Source organism: Oncorhynchus kisutch, linkage group LG4 (genome assembly GCF_002021735.2).
Source record: "Oncorhynchus kisutch isolate 150728-3 linkage group LG4, Okis_V2, whole genome shotgun sequence".
NCBI lineage: Eukaryota > Metazoa > Chordata > Actinopteri > Salmoniformes > Salmonidae > Oncorhynchus > Oncorhynchus kisutch.
Genome location: NC_034177.2, coordinates 32413219 through 32431218, shown reverse-complemented (window position 1 = coordinate 32431218; position 18000 = coordinate 32413219). Strand labels below are relative to the sequence as shown.

Here is an 18000-nt window from a genome sequence, read left to right as displayed (position 1 = left end):
GACCCTATATAGACAGGTGTGTGCCTTTCCAAATGATGTCCAATCAATTGAATTTACCACAGGTGGACTCCAAACAAGTTGTAGAAACATCAAGGATGATCAATGGAAGCAGGATGCACCTGAGCTCAATTTCGAGTCTCATAGCAAAGGGTCTGAATACTTATGTAAATAAGTTATTTCTGTTGTTTATTTTTAATTAATATGCTATTGTGTGTAGTTTGATGCAGAACAATTTGAATTGAATCAATTTTAGAATAAGGCTGTAAAGTAACCAAATGTGGAAAAAGTCAAACGGTCTGAATACTTTCCGAATGCACTTTCTGTAATGCATTGTCATAATTACATTTTAAAGGCTAATAAGGCTAACTATTTATAAAGGAAGAACCCTCCAAAGATAAAAGGGTTCTCAGTAGAACCTATGGTTTTGGTATAAAATGGTTATTGGTAGAATCCTTAGAGGGTTCTAGGCAGAACCCTTCATAGAGGGTTCTAGGTAGAACCATATACAGGAGGTTCTTTGAAGTACCCTACATATAGGGTTCTATCTAACGGGTTCAAACCAGCACCAAAGAGGGTTCACCTATGGGACAAACTGATGTACCCTGTATGGTTCTACATAGAACTTTTTTTCTAAGAGTATACAAAAACTTTTCAAAACCAAAAACACCTTGGGATTTATACTGTTACATAGAGTCTGTCCAATCAGCCCAATACTGGCAAACCAACCTCTCCTGTTCATCAGCTTTATCTCCCATGGAAAACACACACACACACACACACACAAACACAAACACGTACACAAGCAGTTCTCCTTGTTCAGCATCTACGACCAGCTGGGACTGGATCATCCTGACATGCTTTGAAGAGGAATAGATCATTCTGGCCCAAGCATTAAGGCCAGCTAGTGTGTGTAATCAGTGTGTGTAATCAGTATGTGTGTGTGTGTGTGTGTGTTTGTGTGTGTACAGCTGCTGTTACTATATCAGGACTGGACCAACTGAGCTAAACAAAGTTCACTGCTGTAAAAAAAAAACTTACTGTGCATTTTTCATTTCTCTCTCATTCTCTCTCTCTCTCCCCCATACTCATCCATGAGAAATTATAAGACAATAGTTTATTTACAGAACTTTCAGACTCTACCAAAATAAATCTACCTACAAAAAGAGAAGCATTCACTTTGTACAAAAATATGATTCTTTGTTCATTCTAGACATAATGTGATTATCATAGTAGCAGTAGAATATGTCCTATCTAAGCTTAACTAGAGCATGCAGTTTCACCTGTACATGTTATAGAAGTATTTACAGTCATTCAACATGAATGCATCTGATTAAGACACAAAACACTGAGCTCTGGGCACGTCTCATTCGGCTAAAATAGAGTTATGGCTAGAAGGGATGCAGCTAATGTCAAGGCCATGTCACACTCTGGGGATTATACCTTAGACTTTGAACAAACCTAACCCCCCACCGAAAGCCAGCTTAGTTAGATAATGCTTGCTAGCTTGCAAGGGCGTTAGTTCAAATTGTCAAAAATGTTGTTTGTAGCAAGTGTAGCCAATATCAGTTTGACAACTAAGGCAAAGTGATTGCAGTGATGTTCCCCTTAAATGTACAACTACATCGTTGACGTGTACTACGATCAAAACAGAATGATTCTAAACACTCTCCAAAGTCCCAAATTCGGCAGACAAGGTCTAAACTTTCGCTGGAATTTAAAATAACTTTTGACATTAGCTGCAGCCCTTCTTAAATAAGGTTACTTTGATACGTCAGTAAAGGCACTGAGACACTATTGAGACAGCCATAGGGATCATGGGTAGTGTAGTTTGAGAAGCCAGGCCTACCGTGAGCCCTATGAGTGTTTGACTGGTATGAAAGAAGATTATACCTCTGTAAGAAGTGTCTATCGTGGTCCATATTATCAACTGCAGGATCCCAGTTCCCATGTCGTTATAACTGTCCCTCAACTAAACATGATCATCTTCCCTATTGTCCCCTCTTACACCTATAAACATTGATGGTCTCCCCTAATATTTTGACTGATTACACTTTTAGCTACTGCTGTTTCAGTAGCAACTCCTCCTCTTTGTTACCCTCAACACTTCATCCACTCCTCCACTGCCCTACCCTCTCGCCATCCTTCTCTTTATCCCTCTCTGCACCCCTCTCTCCATGGTGTCGTCTGTTCCTGCTCTTCTTCAGCTCCTGGATGTGTTTCCATTTTCCTGCCCCTTGCCCTCTCCCCCCTCTCCTATTGGTCGGCCTCTTTTCCAGCCACAAGGAATCACAGTAGTCCTCCAGCGAGCCAATGGGAGAACTCATCACACGCAGATAATCCTTATAGCGCTGACGAGACTCAGTCCCGGGGCGAACTTCGACGCTGGGGTCCTCGCTGGGCTTGGTCCGCCCATCCAGATGCCCGTAGGGAATGAGACGAAGTGTAAGGCGGAGCAAAGTGTGTGTGAAGTGAGTGTGTTCCTGTGCCACACACACATACACGCCAGCGTCGGCAGGATGGAGAGAGCGGATGAGAAATCCACGGTCTGTAAGGACCACTCTGTCATCTGGCCTCACCTAGGAGAGGGGGTGAGATGAGAGAGTACACTTGCTATAAGCAGTCATATACTGTAGTACTCTATAAAGACAACGATAGGAATGAAACATTAGACAGACTTTTAGCCTAACAACCAAGAAAACACAGGGAGATACGCAGAACAACATTGATAATGAAACATGTGGAATGTGTGATACGGGCATGAGGTAGCCTAACGGTTAGGAGAGTTGGACCAGTAACAGAAAGGTCACTGGTTCAAATCCCTGAGTTGACTAGGTGAAAAATCTGCTGATGTGCCCTTGAGCAAGCCACCTAACCCTAATCCAAGGTCGCCGTCAACAATGGTGGATCCCTGGCTCTGACCCCACTCTCAGGAGGAGTGGGATATGCAAAGAAAATCAAATCCAATTCACGTGTACGTGTGAAATAGGACAAATGTGAACACCTAATTATCGTATCTTATATCTGGATGAACGAACACTCAGGTCTAACAGGGAAAACCAGACCCATCAACACCAGACTGTAACCCTTCAACAACATGTCACACACCAATGCCTCACTCACGCACACAGCTAATTTGCACTCAAGGTGTGTTAAGCATGGTAATGGCCCTTGAAACAGGATGCACATTAAAGGTTTGGGTGCGGTGTTTGTCGACTGATGGGGTCAGAGGTGTGTGTGTCACGGTCAGTGGTGCTAGTGTAGCAGCGTGATAATCGTCTTCCCTCCATGCCCACAAACATCCCCTGTGATTCATCAGGTGACACGGCCTAAAACAACACAGCTGGGCTCTGTGTGTGTGAGAGAGAGAGAGGGAGTAAGCGGGAACGTTTCAAAGCATACCTCCCCCCTGCCAGCGGTGAAGAGGAAGAGATCATTCTGGCCAGCTAGTGTGTGTGATCTGTGTGTGTGTGTTGATGTTGATGATGTGTAGCTGAGCCAGAGGCAGCAGACTGTACAGCTGGGTTATGATTGGAGTCTGGACATGGTGGCCCATATAGAGAGGTTCTAGAGTTTAGCACTGTGCTATTATAGGTATATACATTACAGGTGGAATCTGACTGTAGTTTGTAGAGAGTCGAGTGGAATGTACTGTACTGTATGTTTCACACGATTCTGCATTTATTCTGAGTATGTTTTGTTTGAATCAACCGTTTGGAGACACCAGCTCTTTGGTTTTATAGCTGAGTTTTACAAGGGGATGTGTTCAGCGGATATGGGGGACATGAAACACAGTGAATTAACAGATACTGATATGCAGGTGTTCGGACCAGCTGGTCCAAGGTACTTCCTGTCACAGACGGTCTGGATTGGAAATGATGGAAAGAGAAGAAGAAGAGAGATAGAGATAGGTGGGGTGTGTTTAAGAAACTGAAGAAACGGAGGGTGAAAATTTTAAAAGGGAGGAAGGGATTGAGGAGAGGTAGAGGACATACGGAATGAGTTGGAGGACAGAAGGAAGGAATGGAAAAGAGAGAGAAAGTGTGATGAGAAAGGCTGGAGAGTGAAATGTTGAAATAAAACAGACAAGTCCAGCTGTAAGACCACACACACACACACAAAATACAGTATCAGGGATCTAAAGTGCGACCAATTTGGATAGGCAGCAAAATATTTTGCTGTGCGACCAGGAGCTTCAGTTTTGGAGCACTGCGCGACTAGGAAAACACTATAATAGTTTTAATGATAAGGTATTGCTGTACAATTGTTTCTGAGTACCCTAGAGAGAAAAGCAAGTGCAGATCCGATAGCGTCATGGTTGCACCACAACTGCAGCAGAAATGGCTTGTAGCCCAACCAGGTGAAAAGATTTGACCCATATTACTGGTGCAACATTTTATTTTTCTATAGCAGATTGTAATAAACTTCTTTTAGGGTGTTTTCACACTTGGTCCCTTTTTAAGCCAATTTTTGTGAACTCAGTGAACTTTGTGAACTCGGTTCGCTTACTTTTTTGTGCAGTGTGAACACTCCACAGGAACTCAGACTCTTCAAAAGAGCCCCAAAAGCTGACTGAACTGAGACCATCTTGAGCGTTGGTCTGAGTTCTGTTCACTTGAATTCCGTGGTCTGGTTCCCTCTTTTTAAGGCCGTTGTCATTATTCCCCCACCCCACGCTCGACTACTGCAACAATGTTTTCCCTGCCATAAACCCTCACATTAGTGCCACAAAAGAGAGAAGATGATGATGTTTGCGGAAAAAAACATGCTGTTTTTGGTTCAGAATATTTACAAGATGTGATCTATAGGCTAATAGAGCTTCATACGCTGTTTATTCAATAGTGGGGTTTGAATAGTATGAGAAGACAACAACATATTTGGTGAGAATCACAACATAGGGGACAAAATCAATTATAGCTTTTAAAGTGGCAGAAGCCTACATTGGATGTACAATGTTCAATGACAGCATTATTTAATCTGCAGTTATTCTTCTGCTATTTAATCTGTTAGCGATAATATTGATATGTTAATAGAATCTTCTGATTGCATTTAGTTAAAACAATATAATTGTAATCAATTAGCTTCCAAAATGTAAGTAGGAAACACATTCTGATGGAAAGGGTTGTCCTGCACTTTGTAAAAACCCGGAGTGCATTGACTGAATGTTGGAAAATGTTATTGGCTCCTTTGTAAACAAAGCCATGTGAATGCAAAGAGGACTCGAACCACAAAGTAAGTGAAGTGAACTGGCTTAGTCCTCAGTAAAAGGCAAGGGCAGTGTGAAAACAAAGATAACTGAGTTACTTCGCTTTTCTCAATCCCAGAGTTCACTTTAAAGAGGACTGAGATCCGCAATTTTAAACAGGACTACAGTACTACAGACTACAGTAGTACTGTGGCTACATTGGGTGGCTACTTTGAAGAATCTCAAATATACAATATATTTAGATTTGTTTAACACTCTTTTGGTTACTACATGATTCCATATTTGTTATTTCATAGTTTTGATGTCTTCACTATTATTCTACAATGTAGAAAATAGTAAAAATAAAGAAAAACCCTGGATTGAGTAGGTGTGTCCAAACCTTTGACAGGTACTGCATATGTGAAAACACCCACATTCATAAAACATGTCGTGGGTCGTTCTAAAACGACTTTGTTTTGTTGACATTGAGTGTAAGGTTATTTTCCTGACACCACACCCCGATGGCCCTCACCTTCTCCCTGTAGGCCGTCTCGTTGTTGTTGGTAATCAAGCCTACCACTGTAGTGTCGTCTGCAAACTTGATGATTGAGTTGGAGGCGTGCATGGCCACACAGTCGTGGGTGAACAGGGAGTACAGGAGAGGGCTCAGAACGCACCCTTGTGGGGCCCCAGTGTTGAGGATCAGCGGGGTGGAGATGTTGTTACCTACCCTCACCACCTGGGGGCATCCCGTCAGGAAGTCCAGTCCCCAGTTGATCAGGGCGGGGTCGAGACCCAGGGTCTCTAGCTTGATGACGAGTTTGGAGGGTGCTATGGTGTTAAATGCTGATCTGTGGTCAATGAACAGCATTCTCACATAGGTAGTTCTCTTGTCCAGATGAGTTAGGGCAGTGTGGTTGTGATTGCATCGTCTGTGGACCTATTGGGGCGGTATGCAAATTGGAGTGGGTCTAGGGTGTCAGGTAGGGTGGAGGTGATATGGACCTTGACTAGTCTCTTAAAGCACTTCATGAGTGCTACGGGGCGGTAGTCGTTTAGCTCAGTTACCTTAGCTTTCTTGGGAACAGGAACAATGGTGGCCCTCTTGAAGCATGTGGGAACAGCATACTGGGATAAGGATTGATTGAATATGTCCGTAAACACACCAGCCAGCTGGTCTGCGCATGCTCTGAGGACGCGGCTGGGGATGCCATCTGGGCCTGCAGCCCTGCGAGGGTTAACACGTTTAAATGTTTTACTTAAGTCAGCTGCAGTGAAGGAGAGTCCGCAGGTTTTGGTAGTGGGCCATGTCAGTGGCACTGTATTTTCCTCAAAGCGAGCAAAGAAGTTGTTTAGTCTGTCTGAGAGCAAGACATCCTGGTCCGTGACGGGACTGATTTTCTTTTTGTAATCCGTTATTGACTGTAGACCCTTCCACATACCTCTTGTGTCTGAGCCACTGAATTGAAACTCTACTTTATCTCTATACTGACGCTTAGCTTGTTTGATTGTCTTGCGGAGGGATTAGCTACACTGTTTGTATTCGGTCATGTTTCCGGTCACCTTGCCCTGATTAAAAGCAGTGGTTTGCGCTTTCAGTTTCGCTCGAATGCTGCCATCAATCTATGGTTTCTGGTTTGGGAATGTTTTAATAGATGCTGTGGGTATGACATCGCCGATGCGCTTGCTAATAAACTCGCTCACCGAATCAGCGTATTTGTCAATGTTGTTGTTGGACGCAATGCGGAACATATCCCAGTCCACGTGATCAAATCAATCTTGAAGTGTGGAATCAGATTGGTCGGACCAGCGTTGAACAGACCTGAGCATGGAAGCTTCCTGTTTTAGTCTCTGTCTATAGGCAGGGAGCAACAAAATGGAGTCGTGTCAGCTTTTCCGAAAGGAGGGCGGGGGAGGGCCTTCCGCGTCGCGGAAGTTTGAATAACAATGTTCCAGGGTTTGGCTAGCCCTGGTAGAACAATCGACATGCAGATAGAATTTATGGAGTCTTGTTTTCAGATTAGCCTTGTTAAAATCCCCAGCTACAATGAATGCAGCCTCAGGATATGTGATTTCCAGTTTACATAGAGTCAAATGAAATGCGTTCAGGGCCATCGATGTGTCTGCTTGAGGGGGAATATATGCTGTGATTATAATTGAAGAGAATTCTCTTGGTAGATAGTGCGGTCGACATTTGATTGTGAGGAATTCTAAATCAGGTGAACAGAAGGTCTTAAGTTCCCATATGTTGTTATGATCACACCATGTCTCGTTAATCATAAGGTATACCCCCCCGCCCCTCTTCTTACCAGAAAGATGCTTGTTTCTGTCAGCGCGATGCGTGAAGAAACAAGCTGGCTGTACCGACTCGGATAGCGTGTCTCGAGTGAGCCATGTTTCCGTGAAGCAAAGAACGTTACAGTCTATTATGTCTCTCTGGAATGCTACCCTTGCTCAGATTTCATCTACCTTGTTGTCAATAGACTGGACATTGGCGAGTAGTATACTCGGGAGCCGTGTGCGATGCGCCCGTCTCCGGAGCCTGACCAGAAGATCGCTTCGTCTGCCCCTTTTACGGCTTCTTTGTTTTGGTTCGCCGGCTGGGATCCGATCCATTGTCCTGGGTGGTGGGCAAGACAGAGGATCCGCTTCGGGAAAGTAGTATTCCTGGTAGTAATGATGGTGAGTTGACGTTGCTCTTATATCCAATAGTTCCTCCCGACTGTATGTAATAAAACCTAAGATTACCTGGGGTACCAATGTAAGAAAAAAGACGTAAAAAAACAAAATACTGCATCGTTTCCTAGGAACACGAAGCGAGGCGGCCATCTCTGTCGGCAACCTCCTTCCCATTGTGTTGCTAACCCACAAACACATGGCCCTGCCTGGGGAGGACAGGGTTATGGTTTCCCTTGTAGAGGCACACATAAACACATGCATATGTACACTCACACACTCAGAATCATACACACTCACATCACACATGGCCAATAAAGAAAGCAGGGAAGGTCTGGGGTAAAAGGTTGAGGTGACAGGGAAGACGGGACATGAGGAGAAGTAAAACAAGGGGAGAAGAGATGATGGAGGAGGAAGGCGAGGGGAGAGGGGTGATGAGAAGAGAATGATAGGGGAGGTAGAAGGGACACGGTGTAATAACTGAAGGTGTTGATTAGACCAGTCTCTGTCATCTGGTTAAGGGGATGAGTGTCAACTTCAATGAGTTGCTCTGCTCCCCTTTCCTTACCAAAACACCCCCACCCTCTCCCTGTCCCTCTCTCGATTCCTCACCTCCCAGACCCACTACTCTAACACAAACACATGTATCTCGCCATCTTTCTTTTTCTCTCTCTCTCTTTTCTTCACACCTCCTCAAATACCTCATCTTCCATGTAAAATACAAATAAAACCCTTTCCTCTATCTCCATCTCTCTTTCTGTTTCTTGCTCTCTCTCGTTCTTCCAGTGTCTGGTCTCAGTCAATCACCACGTGTCTAACAGAGAAAGGGTTCCGGAAGGTTCTATTTCCTCATAACGATCCGTGAGTTCAGGGAGAGAAGAGAATAGATGAGGTGGCAGGAGGAAGAGGAGAAAGAAGAGCATGAGAAAGAGAGAGAAAAAATATGGATAATTGTATGGGCTGTGTTTTTGCACAACTATCGTTATCACTCCTCTCCATCTTGAAGTTACTAGTGTTTGACCCCTGGTCATCGGCTCTCTGCTCTACAGAGGAGAGAGTTGACAGTTGAATGTGTAGGTCTTAGACAAAGTTACTCATCGAACATCAAACAAGGAGAAGACCTGATGCATATACTGTTACCTACGACACAGTGGTGGAAAAAGTACCCAATTGTCATACTTAAGTAAAAGTAAAGATACTTTCATAGAAAATGACTCAAGTAAAAGTGAAAGTCACCCAGTAAAATACTACTTGAGTAAAAGTCTAAAAGTATTCGGTTTAAAATATACTTAAGTATCAAAAGTAGATGTAATTGCAAAACGGCACAAATGTATTGTTTTTTATTTATTTACAGATAGTCAAGGGCACACTCCAACACTCAGACATAGTTTACAAATGAAGCATTTGTGTTTAGTGAATCTGCCAGATCAGAGGCAGTAGGGATGACCAGAGATGTTATTTTGATATTTGTGTTAATTGAACCTGTCCTGTTAAGCATTGAAAATGTAACGAGTACTTTTGGGTGTCAGGGAAAATGTATGGAGTAAAAAGTACATTCTTTTCTTTAGGAATGTAATGGGAGCAAAAGTAAAAGTTGTAAAAAAATATGAATAGTAAAGTACAGATACCCAAAAAAACAACTTAAGTAGTACTTGGAAGTATTTTTACTGAAGTACTTTACACCACTGATACTACAAAAAGGTGCTCAGTTGAACCATACAGGGTTCATCAGTTTGTCCCTACAGGTAACCCTTTTCGGTGCTGGGTAGAACCCTTTAAATAGAACCCTCTATGTAGTGTTCTTCAAAGAACCTCCTGTATATGGTTCTACCTAGAACCCTCTATGAAGGGTTCTGCCTAAAACCCTCTATGAAGGGTTCTATCAAGAACCCTATGATTGTTAGGGGGGTTCTTCCTAGAACCAGCCTTATTAAGCTTTAAAATGTAATTATGCCAATACATTACCTACAGTGCATTGGGAAAGTATTCAGACCCCTTGACTTTTTCCATGTTTTGTTACGTTACAGCCTTATTCTAAAATGTATTAAATTACTTTATTTCCTCATCAAGCAAAAACAGTTTTTTTTTAATATGTTTGCTAATTTATAATATAATTTGGCAGCGATTTTATAATTTGGCAGTGATTACAGATGAATTTACCACAGGTGGACTGCAATCAAGTTGCAAACACACCTCAAGTATGATAAATGGAAATAGGATGCACTTGAGCTTGTAGTCTTAATACATTTTAGAATAAGGGTGTAGCATAACAAAATGTGGAAAAAGTGAATGGGTCTGAATACTTTCCAAATGCACTGTCTATAAGGCCTTTTTTCTAGTGCCTAGTTATAACCTAACACAGGGTTGTTAGGAATCTCCTGGTTTACAGGCCAAATCTGTCCTGTAAGTCACATTATGGTGGTTCGCAAAGTGATGTGTATTTCCTATTAGTTTAAAGACCGAGGTAGGATAGCCAACAAGAAGCATTGTTAATCACCCACAACCAGCATACTGCCAGGCTAGGGAAGACTGACTACAGAAACTGCCCCGATCATCTAAACTGGAACAACCATCTCAGTGAGGGGTGCAGTAAATCTAATAACTAACAGATTGGATTAGTTTAGAAATTAGAAATTTAGAAATTGGATTAGTTCAGGCTTCAAACATAAAGATATAAAACTGTATTTTTTGTGAAGAATCAACAACAAGTGGGACACAATCATGAAGTGGAACGACATTTATTGGATATTTCAAACTTTTTTAACAAATCAAAAACTGAAAGATTGGGCGTGCAAAATTATTCAGCCCCTTTACTTTCAGTGCAGCAAACTCTCTCCAGAAGTTCAGTGAGGATCTCTGAATGATCCAATGTTGACCTAAATGACTAATGATGATAAATACAATCCACCTGTGTGTAATCAAGTCTCCGTATAAATGCACCTGCACTGTGATAGTCTCAGAGGTCCGTTAAAAGCGCAGAGAGCATCATGAAGAACAAGGAACACACCAGGCAGGTCCGAGATACTGTTGTGAAGAAGTTTAAAGCCGGATTTGGATACAAAAAGATTTCCCAAGCTTTAAACATCCCAAGGAGCACTGTGCAGGCGATAATATTGAAATGGAAGGAGTATCAGACCACTGCAAATCTACCAAGACCTGGCCGTCCCTCTAAACTTTCAGCTCATACAAGGAGAAGACTGACCAGAGATGCAGCCAAGAGGCCCATGATCACTCTGGATGAACTGCAGAGATCTACAGCTGAGGTGGGAGACTCTGTCCATAGGACAACAATCAGTCATATATTGCACAAATCTGGCCTTTATGGAAGAGTGGCAAGAAGAAAGCCATTTCTTAAAGATATCCATAAAAAGTGTCATTTAAAGTTTGCCACAAGCCACCTGGGAGACACACCAAACATGTGGAAGAAGGTGCTCTGGTCAGATGAAACCAAAATGGAACCTTTTGGCAACAATGCAAAACGTTATGTTTGGCGTAAAAGCAACACAGCCCATCACCCTGAACACACCATCCCCACTGTCAAACATGGTGGTGGCAGCATCATGGTTTGGGCCTGCTTTTCTTCAGCAGGGACAGATGGTTAGAATTGATGGGAAGATGGATGGAGCCAAATACAGGACCATTCTGGAAGAAAACCTGATGGAGTCTGCAAAAGACATGAGACTGGGACGGAGATTTGTCTTCCAACAAGACAATGATCCAAAACATAAAGCAAAATCTACAATGGAATGGTTCAAAAATAAACATATCCAGGTGTTAGAATGGCCAAGTCAAAGTCCAGACCTGAATCCAATCGAGAATCTGTGGAAAGAACTGAAAACTGCTGTTCACAAATGCTCTCCATCCAACCTCACTGAGCTCGAGCTGTTTTGCAAGGAGGAATGGGAAAAAATTTCAGTCTCTCGATGTGCAAAACTGATAGAGACATACCCCAAGCGACTTACAGCTGTAATCGCAGCAAAAGGTGGCGCTACAAAGTATTAACTTAAGGGGGCTGAATAATTTTGCACGCCCAATTTTTCAGTTTTTGATTTGTTAAAAAAGTTTGAAATATCCAATAAATGTCGTTCTTTCCACTTCATGATTGTGTCCCACTTGTTGTTGATTCTTCACAAAAAAAGACAGTTTTATATCTTTATGTTTGAAGCCTGAAATGTGGCAAAAGGTCACAAATTTCAAGGGGGGCGAATACTTTCGCAAGGCACTGTATATCTCTCTCGGACAAGTTGACTTTTATCAATATATTCAGCTCTATTTACTCTCAGATTCTAAAATGCTAATTAGAATCAAAGTAGACATCACACAAAACTAAAAATCCCTGCAAGTTCCAGCACGTCATCTCTAACTGACAACTTTGCTAACAGGTATTGTCAATTTAAAACATGCACAAGACAGTTGACAGAATTGTCCATTTAAAGAAATGTTGCCAATTTATTTATTACTACATTTAACTAACATTAGATAGTTAATCCAAAGATTCTTACCTTTGTCTCGATTCAACAGTCTCGTCAGGGTAAGCCTACACGAAAACAAAGCCCTTATTTTAAGTGTTTCTAAAATCCCCTATGGGAAAAATTTATGGTGGAAAAATAAACGATTGGAACCATTTCCCTGTTTGACCAATAGGTTTTATGGGTATTATGACTCATACTGTGGTACTCTATTGCTGCTTTAAGTCACTCTGGATAAGAGTATCTGCTAATTGGCTAAAATATGAACATGGCATAAGTCAGGGCAAATTGTGTAGAATTGCAGAAAATTTGCTTAAAAACATGTATCTCCACCCTATGGCAGAATGTCGGAAATTGCATGAGTTATCAAACTTGAATTTTTTTCTCTCTGCAAATTATTATTATTTTTCTTGCAAAGATTGCTGATCTAGAACATGGAAGCACCCCTCCAGGTTGTTTTGGTTGGTTGTGTTGTTTTGCTGTCATGTAAGGGCACATGATGTAACACTTAAAGCAGTTAAAATGTCTGTTTTTCAGCCATGGGACATGATGACTTACAACGAACCTCTGTAGCACTGCCAGTACTGTAAGCCTCTGATAACACAAGATTGACTTCTTTCCTGACCTGACCCCTCTCCACAAGCTGTGTGTGTGCTCAGAGAGGCAAAAGGGTGAGGACCCAAAAAAGGCGAGAAAAACATTTCCGCACAGAAGCACGGTGTGAAGTGCAAGAAAAAATGTGTCTATTTTCAGAGAATAAGAGCATAACACACGTTTGATTAATCTCAATTACTCCTAACTTTCCAAACCACAATAGACAGATAAAATAGTTCCAGAGAGAGTTGGGCTCTTTGGTCTGTGTTCAAGGTTTATCATGACATGTAATGAAAATCTCAGTCTCCATGACAGAAATAAATAGTCCACTGGGCACACACTAAATCAACGTTGTTCCATGTAATTTCAATGAAATTAGGTTGTCCCCCTGTACTCAGGGGAAGGATACCATCAAATCTTTGTTTCAGGTTTTCACTCTCAAAATCACACTTTTTAAAATAGAAAATCAACACAATTGGAAGTTCTATGTCCACAACAATGCTTCAACCACATCAAGAGACCACTTTCCACATCAGGAGACCACTTTCCACATCAGGAGACCACTTTCCACATCAAGAGACCACTTTCCACATCAAGAGACCACTTTCCACATCAGGAGACCACTTTCCACATCAGGAGACCACTTTCCACATCAGGAGACCACTTTCCACATCAGGAGACCACTTTCCACATCAAGAGACCACTTTCCACATCAAGAGACCACTTTTCACATCAAGAGACCACTTTCCACATCAGGAGACCACTTTCCACATCAGGAGACCACTTTCCACATCAGGAGACCACTTTCCACATCAGGAGACCACTTTCCACATCAAGAGACAACTTTCCACATCAGGAGACCACTTTCCACATTAGGAGACCACTTTCCACATCAGGAGACCACTTTCCACATCAGGAGACTACTTTCCACATCAGGAGACCACTTTCCACATCAGGAGACCATTTTCCACATCAGGAGACCACTTTCCACATCAGGAGACCACTTTCCACATTAGGAGACCACTTTCCACATCAGGAGACCACTTTCCACATCAGGAGACCACTTTCCACATCAAGAGACCACTTTCCACATTAGGAGACCACTTTCCACATCAGGAGACCACTTTCCACATCAGGAGACCACTTTCCACATCAGGAGACCACTTTCCACATCAGGAGACCACTTTCCACATCCACATCAGGAGACCACTTTCCACATCAGGAGACTACTTTCCACATCAGGAGACCACTTTCTACATCAGGAGACCACTTTCCACATCAGGAGACCATTTAATAAATTAAAAAGGGGGGAGTAGTTGCTTTTAATGAAATTGAACACCAACAAGAGACCATTGTGTTTAGTTAGCTGTGTTTCTGTAGGGGTTCTTGTAGTGGTGTTTAATGTGACGGGAGAGTTTGCTAAACAAATACCCACCCAATTGATACAAATCATTATGATATCATTCTGCCAGGAAGGCCTACATTGCAATCAACATTTCATTTAGAAAGTTTATTGGGAAAGCCTTTAGAAATGACTGTTTAGGCATGCTAATTGGCTACACTACAACACACAGGTGCACAGAAACAGACGTTATTCTTTAGAAAGTTGCAGGAAATACAAATCACTGACGCATTCTTTTCATGAAATATGAGAAAGTGCAATTTCACTACTTTTATAATAAGTACATACATTTAACCTTCGGTGCTCAGTCCAGACAGCAAATTGGCCAGTGTTGATTTTTTTGGTCCAAAATGTCTAGTGTTGTTAGTGTGAAATTAACGCTCTGTGTTGTAAAATAACCCCAGTGTTGGTGTTAATAACCAGAGTTATTGTTTTACATTGTGGAGAGTAAAACAGTCCCATCAAAACCAAACCCATCATTACCATATTTCCCAGAATGCTTTGCAGGTATTCTTTTTTTGGGGGGGGGGGTTTAATATCTGTGTTTTTCACATGTACATTGATTGAATGATTAATCTTATGCTACACAAAGATAAATAACATATATTTTTCTAAACAAATCCAATCAGTTAGAGACAATTATTGCACCCGTTACTGAAATGGTTGTTCCGGTTTAAATTGTTTAGGTCGTCTACTTAACCTGAATGCCTAATAATGGTAGTCATTCTGAATGCAGGTAGAGGGGTGAATAAAAAGTCTAACTGTTAGCTATCTTAACTCTGTCTGGATTCCAAAAGGAATTACACTTGTCAGTCAGTATCATTTGATTTGCGTTGTTCGTATAAACCAGGATGTTCCTAACACCACTCTTAAAACTAGACCAACAACAAAGTAAAATAAGATATGATAACATTTGCCTTGGTAATAATTTGGTGAAAGGCACAGACCTTTAAAATGGAGACCAATTCAACAACCATGTCTCTGTTACTAACAAGTACAGTCATGAGTGGTAACCCTACAATTCACTCGAAAAGAAAAGGCACAATGGGAAATATGCTAAATAGGCTTTACACCATATAGTGTTAAAACAGCCAGAATCACTCACTGTAACAGTCTTGTTGCATAACACTAATAGGAGTTAACTCTAGATTAACACTAGTGTTGAATATAAATAACACTGAGGGTTAATTACACCATAGTGGTAAATTTGAGTAACACTGGCAAATGTAAAGCAGTGTTATTTTTTTTACTACGAAGTATTACATTAACACTCAAAATGTAACACTATAATCAGAGTAATTTTTACACTCTTTAGAGTAGGACCATATGTTATCCGAGGTAGCGTTAAAATGAACTCTTCAACTCTGTTTTGATTTGTTGCTGCAACATTTACTGTGTACACGATATATGTGGATAATCTATTTTGAGATCAAAATGGTGAATATTGCAGAAAGTTTGAATCCCTGTGTGTGTGCATGCGTGTGTGAGTGCTTGTGGATGTGCTTGTGTGAGTGCTGTCTCACCTCCTCTCTGTGTTCAGCTCCAGGTCTGTGTATGAACCAGCGTATGGTGGCCTGTTGTGATTTGGGGAGACACTCCAGGAAGGTTGAGTTATTCTCCACCCCAAACATTATCCTCTCCTCCACCCTGCCTTCACGCAGAGCTGAGAACACAGAAATGAATCCATGTAGTGTTAATATCGTGATTGTCTGAGCAACACGCATGCACACGCACACACGCGAGAAGGTACTGTATCAGGTCAGGGAAGCATTTAAGTCTTGTTTTATCACTTACTGTCATCTGTGTCCCAACACTGGCTGGATGGGTCTCCATGTTTAATGTCTTGTCTCCTAGCTCTCCTGTCAACCCAAAACGCATACATAAAACACACACACACGCCACAGGGTCAGGGGTGAAAGGTCAATAAAGGTAATAAGGTCACGTCCTGCTGTCAAGGCAATATTTGGCTCCATACATACATTCTTCAGTGTGAGGCGAGTTCATAGTAGTTAGCCTACAGCAAGACCAGGGGCGACATTTTACTCTTTCAAACGCACACACAAAATGGTTCCTGTGGCGTGTGTATATGCATGCCCTGAGTTCGTATTACAGGTAACAGGAGTTACTTCAGGCTAGGATTTAAGCTACTCTGTATGTCTAATATGTCTGACAACATGTCTGACAACAACCAGATATGGACAACACACTGAACCCAACATACTGACAGCCACATACAGATAACACACAGAATACAATAGGGAAAGGGGGATACCTAGTCAGTTATACTGAATGCCTTCAACTGAAATGTGTCTTCCGTATTTAACCCAACCCCTCTGAATCAGAGAGGTGCGGGGGGCTGCCTTAATCAACATCCACGTCTTTGGCGCACGGGGAACAGTGGGTTAACTGCCTTGCTCAGGGGCATAACGACAGATTTCCACGTTGTCAGCTTGGGGATTTGATCCAGCAACCTTTCAGTTATCAGCCCAACGCTGTAATGATCCTCTTCCTGTAAATGACGGGACCAAAGCGCAGCATGGTACGTGTTCATGATACTTTATTAAATCAGAACACTTGAACAAAAAGAACAAAGAGGAAAATGAACAGTTCTGTAAGGAAACTAAACCATACAGAAAACAACTACCCACAAAAACGATGTGGGCAAAAGCTACCTAAGTATGGTTCCCAATCAGAGACAACGATAGACAGCTGTCAGCGGACTCCGGCCGCAAAACCTGAACCTATAGGGGAGGGTCTGGGTGTGCATTTCTCCGCGGTGGCGGCTCTGGTGAGGGACGTAGACCCCGCTCCCCCTCTGGCTTGGCCCACTTAGGTGGCACCTCTAGAGCGGGGACCCTCGCCGCCGACCCCGGACTGGGTACCCTCGTAGACAGCCCCGGACTGGAGGGTGCTGCTGGAAGCTCCGGACCGAAGGGCCCCTCTGGACGCTCCGGACCGAAGGGCTCCTCTGGACGGAAGGGTGACACTGGAGGCTCTGGGCTGGAGGGCGTTGCTGGAGGGAGGAGACGCAGAGACAGCCTGGTGCGTGGGGCTGCCACAGGCTGGGGAGACCTACAGGAGGCCTGGTGCGTGGAGGAGGCACCGGATGAACCGGATTGTGGGGGAGCACTGGATCTCTGGTGCGCAGCCTTGGCACCACTCCTCCAGGCTGAATGCCTACTTTAGCCCGGCCCCTCCAGAGTGCAGACACAGGTCGAACCGGGCTGTGGGGGAGCACTGGAGATCTGGTGCTTAACACTCGCACCTCTCCCTTAGGCTCAATGCCCACTTTCGCCCGGAACGGGCGGAGCGCAGGCATAGGGCGAACTGAACCCTCCCAGCTCCCCGGAGACACAGTATGCAGAGCCGGCGCAGGATACCCTGGGACAAAACAGTGCACCGGAGACCAAACGCGCTGAGCTGGCTGGATTCCCACTCTCGCATGGCATTTGCGGGGGGCTGGCATATAGCACTCCGGGCTATGAGCGCGCACTGGAGACACCGTGCACTTCACCGCATAACACGGTGCCTGACCAGTACCACTTTGCTTCCGGTAAACACGGGGAGTTGGCTCAGGTCTGTCGCCTGACTTCGCCAATCTCCCCGTGTGATCCCCCCCAAAACATTTTTTGGGGCTGCCTCTCGTACCAGCTGCTCTGCCTTGCCTCATAGCGCCG

General features: G+C 43.1%; 1 protein-coding gene across 2 annotated transcripts in view; it reads right to left on the bottom strand.

The window, feature by feature from the left end:
- Nucleotides 1-1099: 1099 nt before the first annotated feature.
- sema3d (sema domain, immunoglobulin domain (Ig), short basic domain, secreted, (semaphorin) 3D) overlaps nt 1100-18000 on the bottom strand; it is a 66816-nt gene continuing 49915 nt past the window's right edge. For both annotated transcript variants that reach the window (XM_020480811.2, XM_031822836.1), the window contains 3 exons: nt 16118-16182; nt 15847-15986; nt 1100-2576 (listed from right to left, as the gene is read on the bottom strand). In XM_020480811.2, coding sequence (XP_020336400.1) covers nt 2106-2576; nt 15847-15986; nt 16118-16182 — 676 coding nt within the window. In that variant the 3' untranslated portion in view covers nt 1100-2105. The remainder of the gene's footprint in view (nt 2577-15846; nt 15987-16117; nt 16183-18000) is intronic.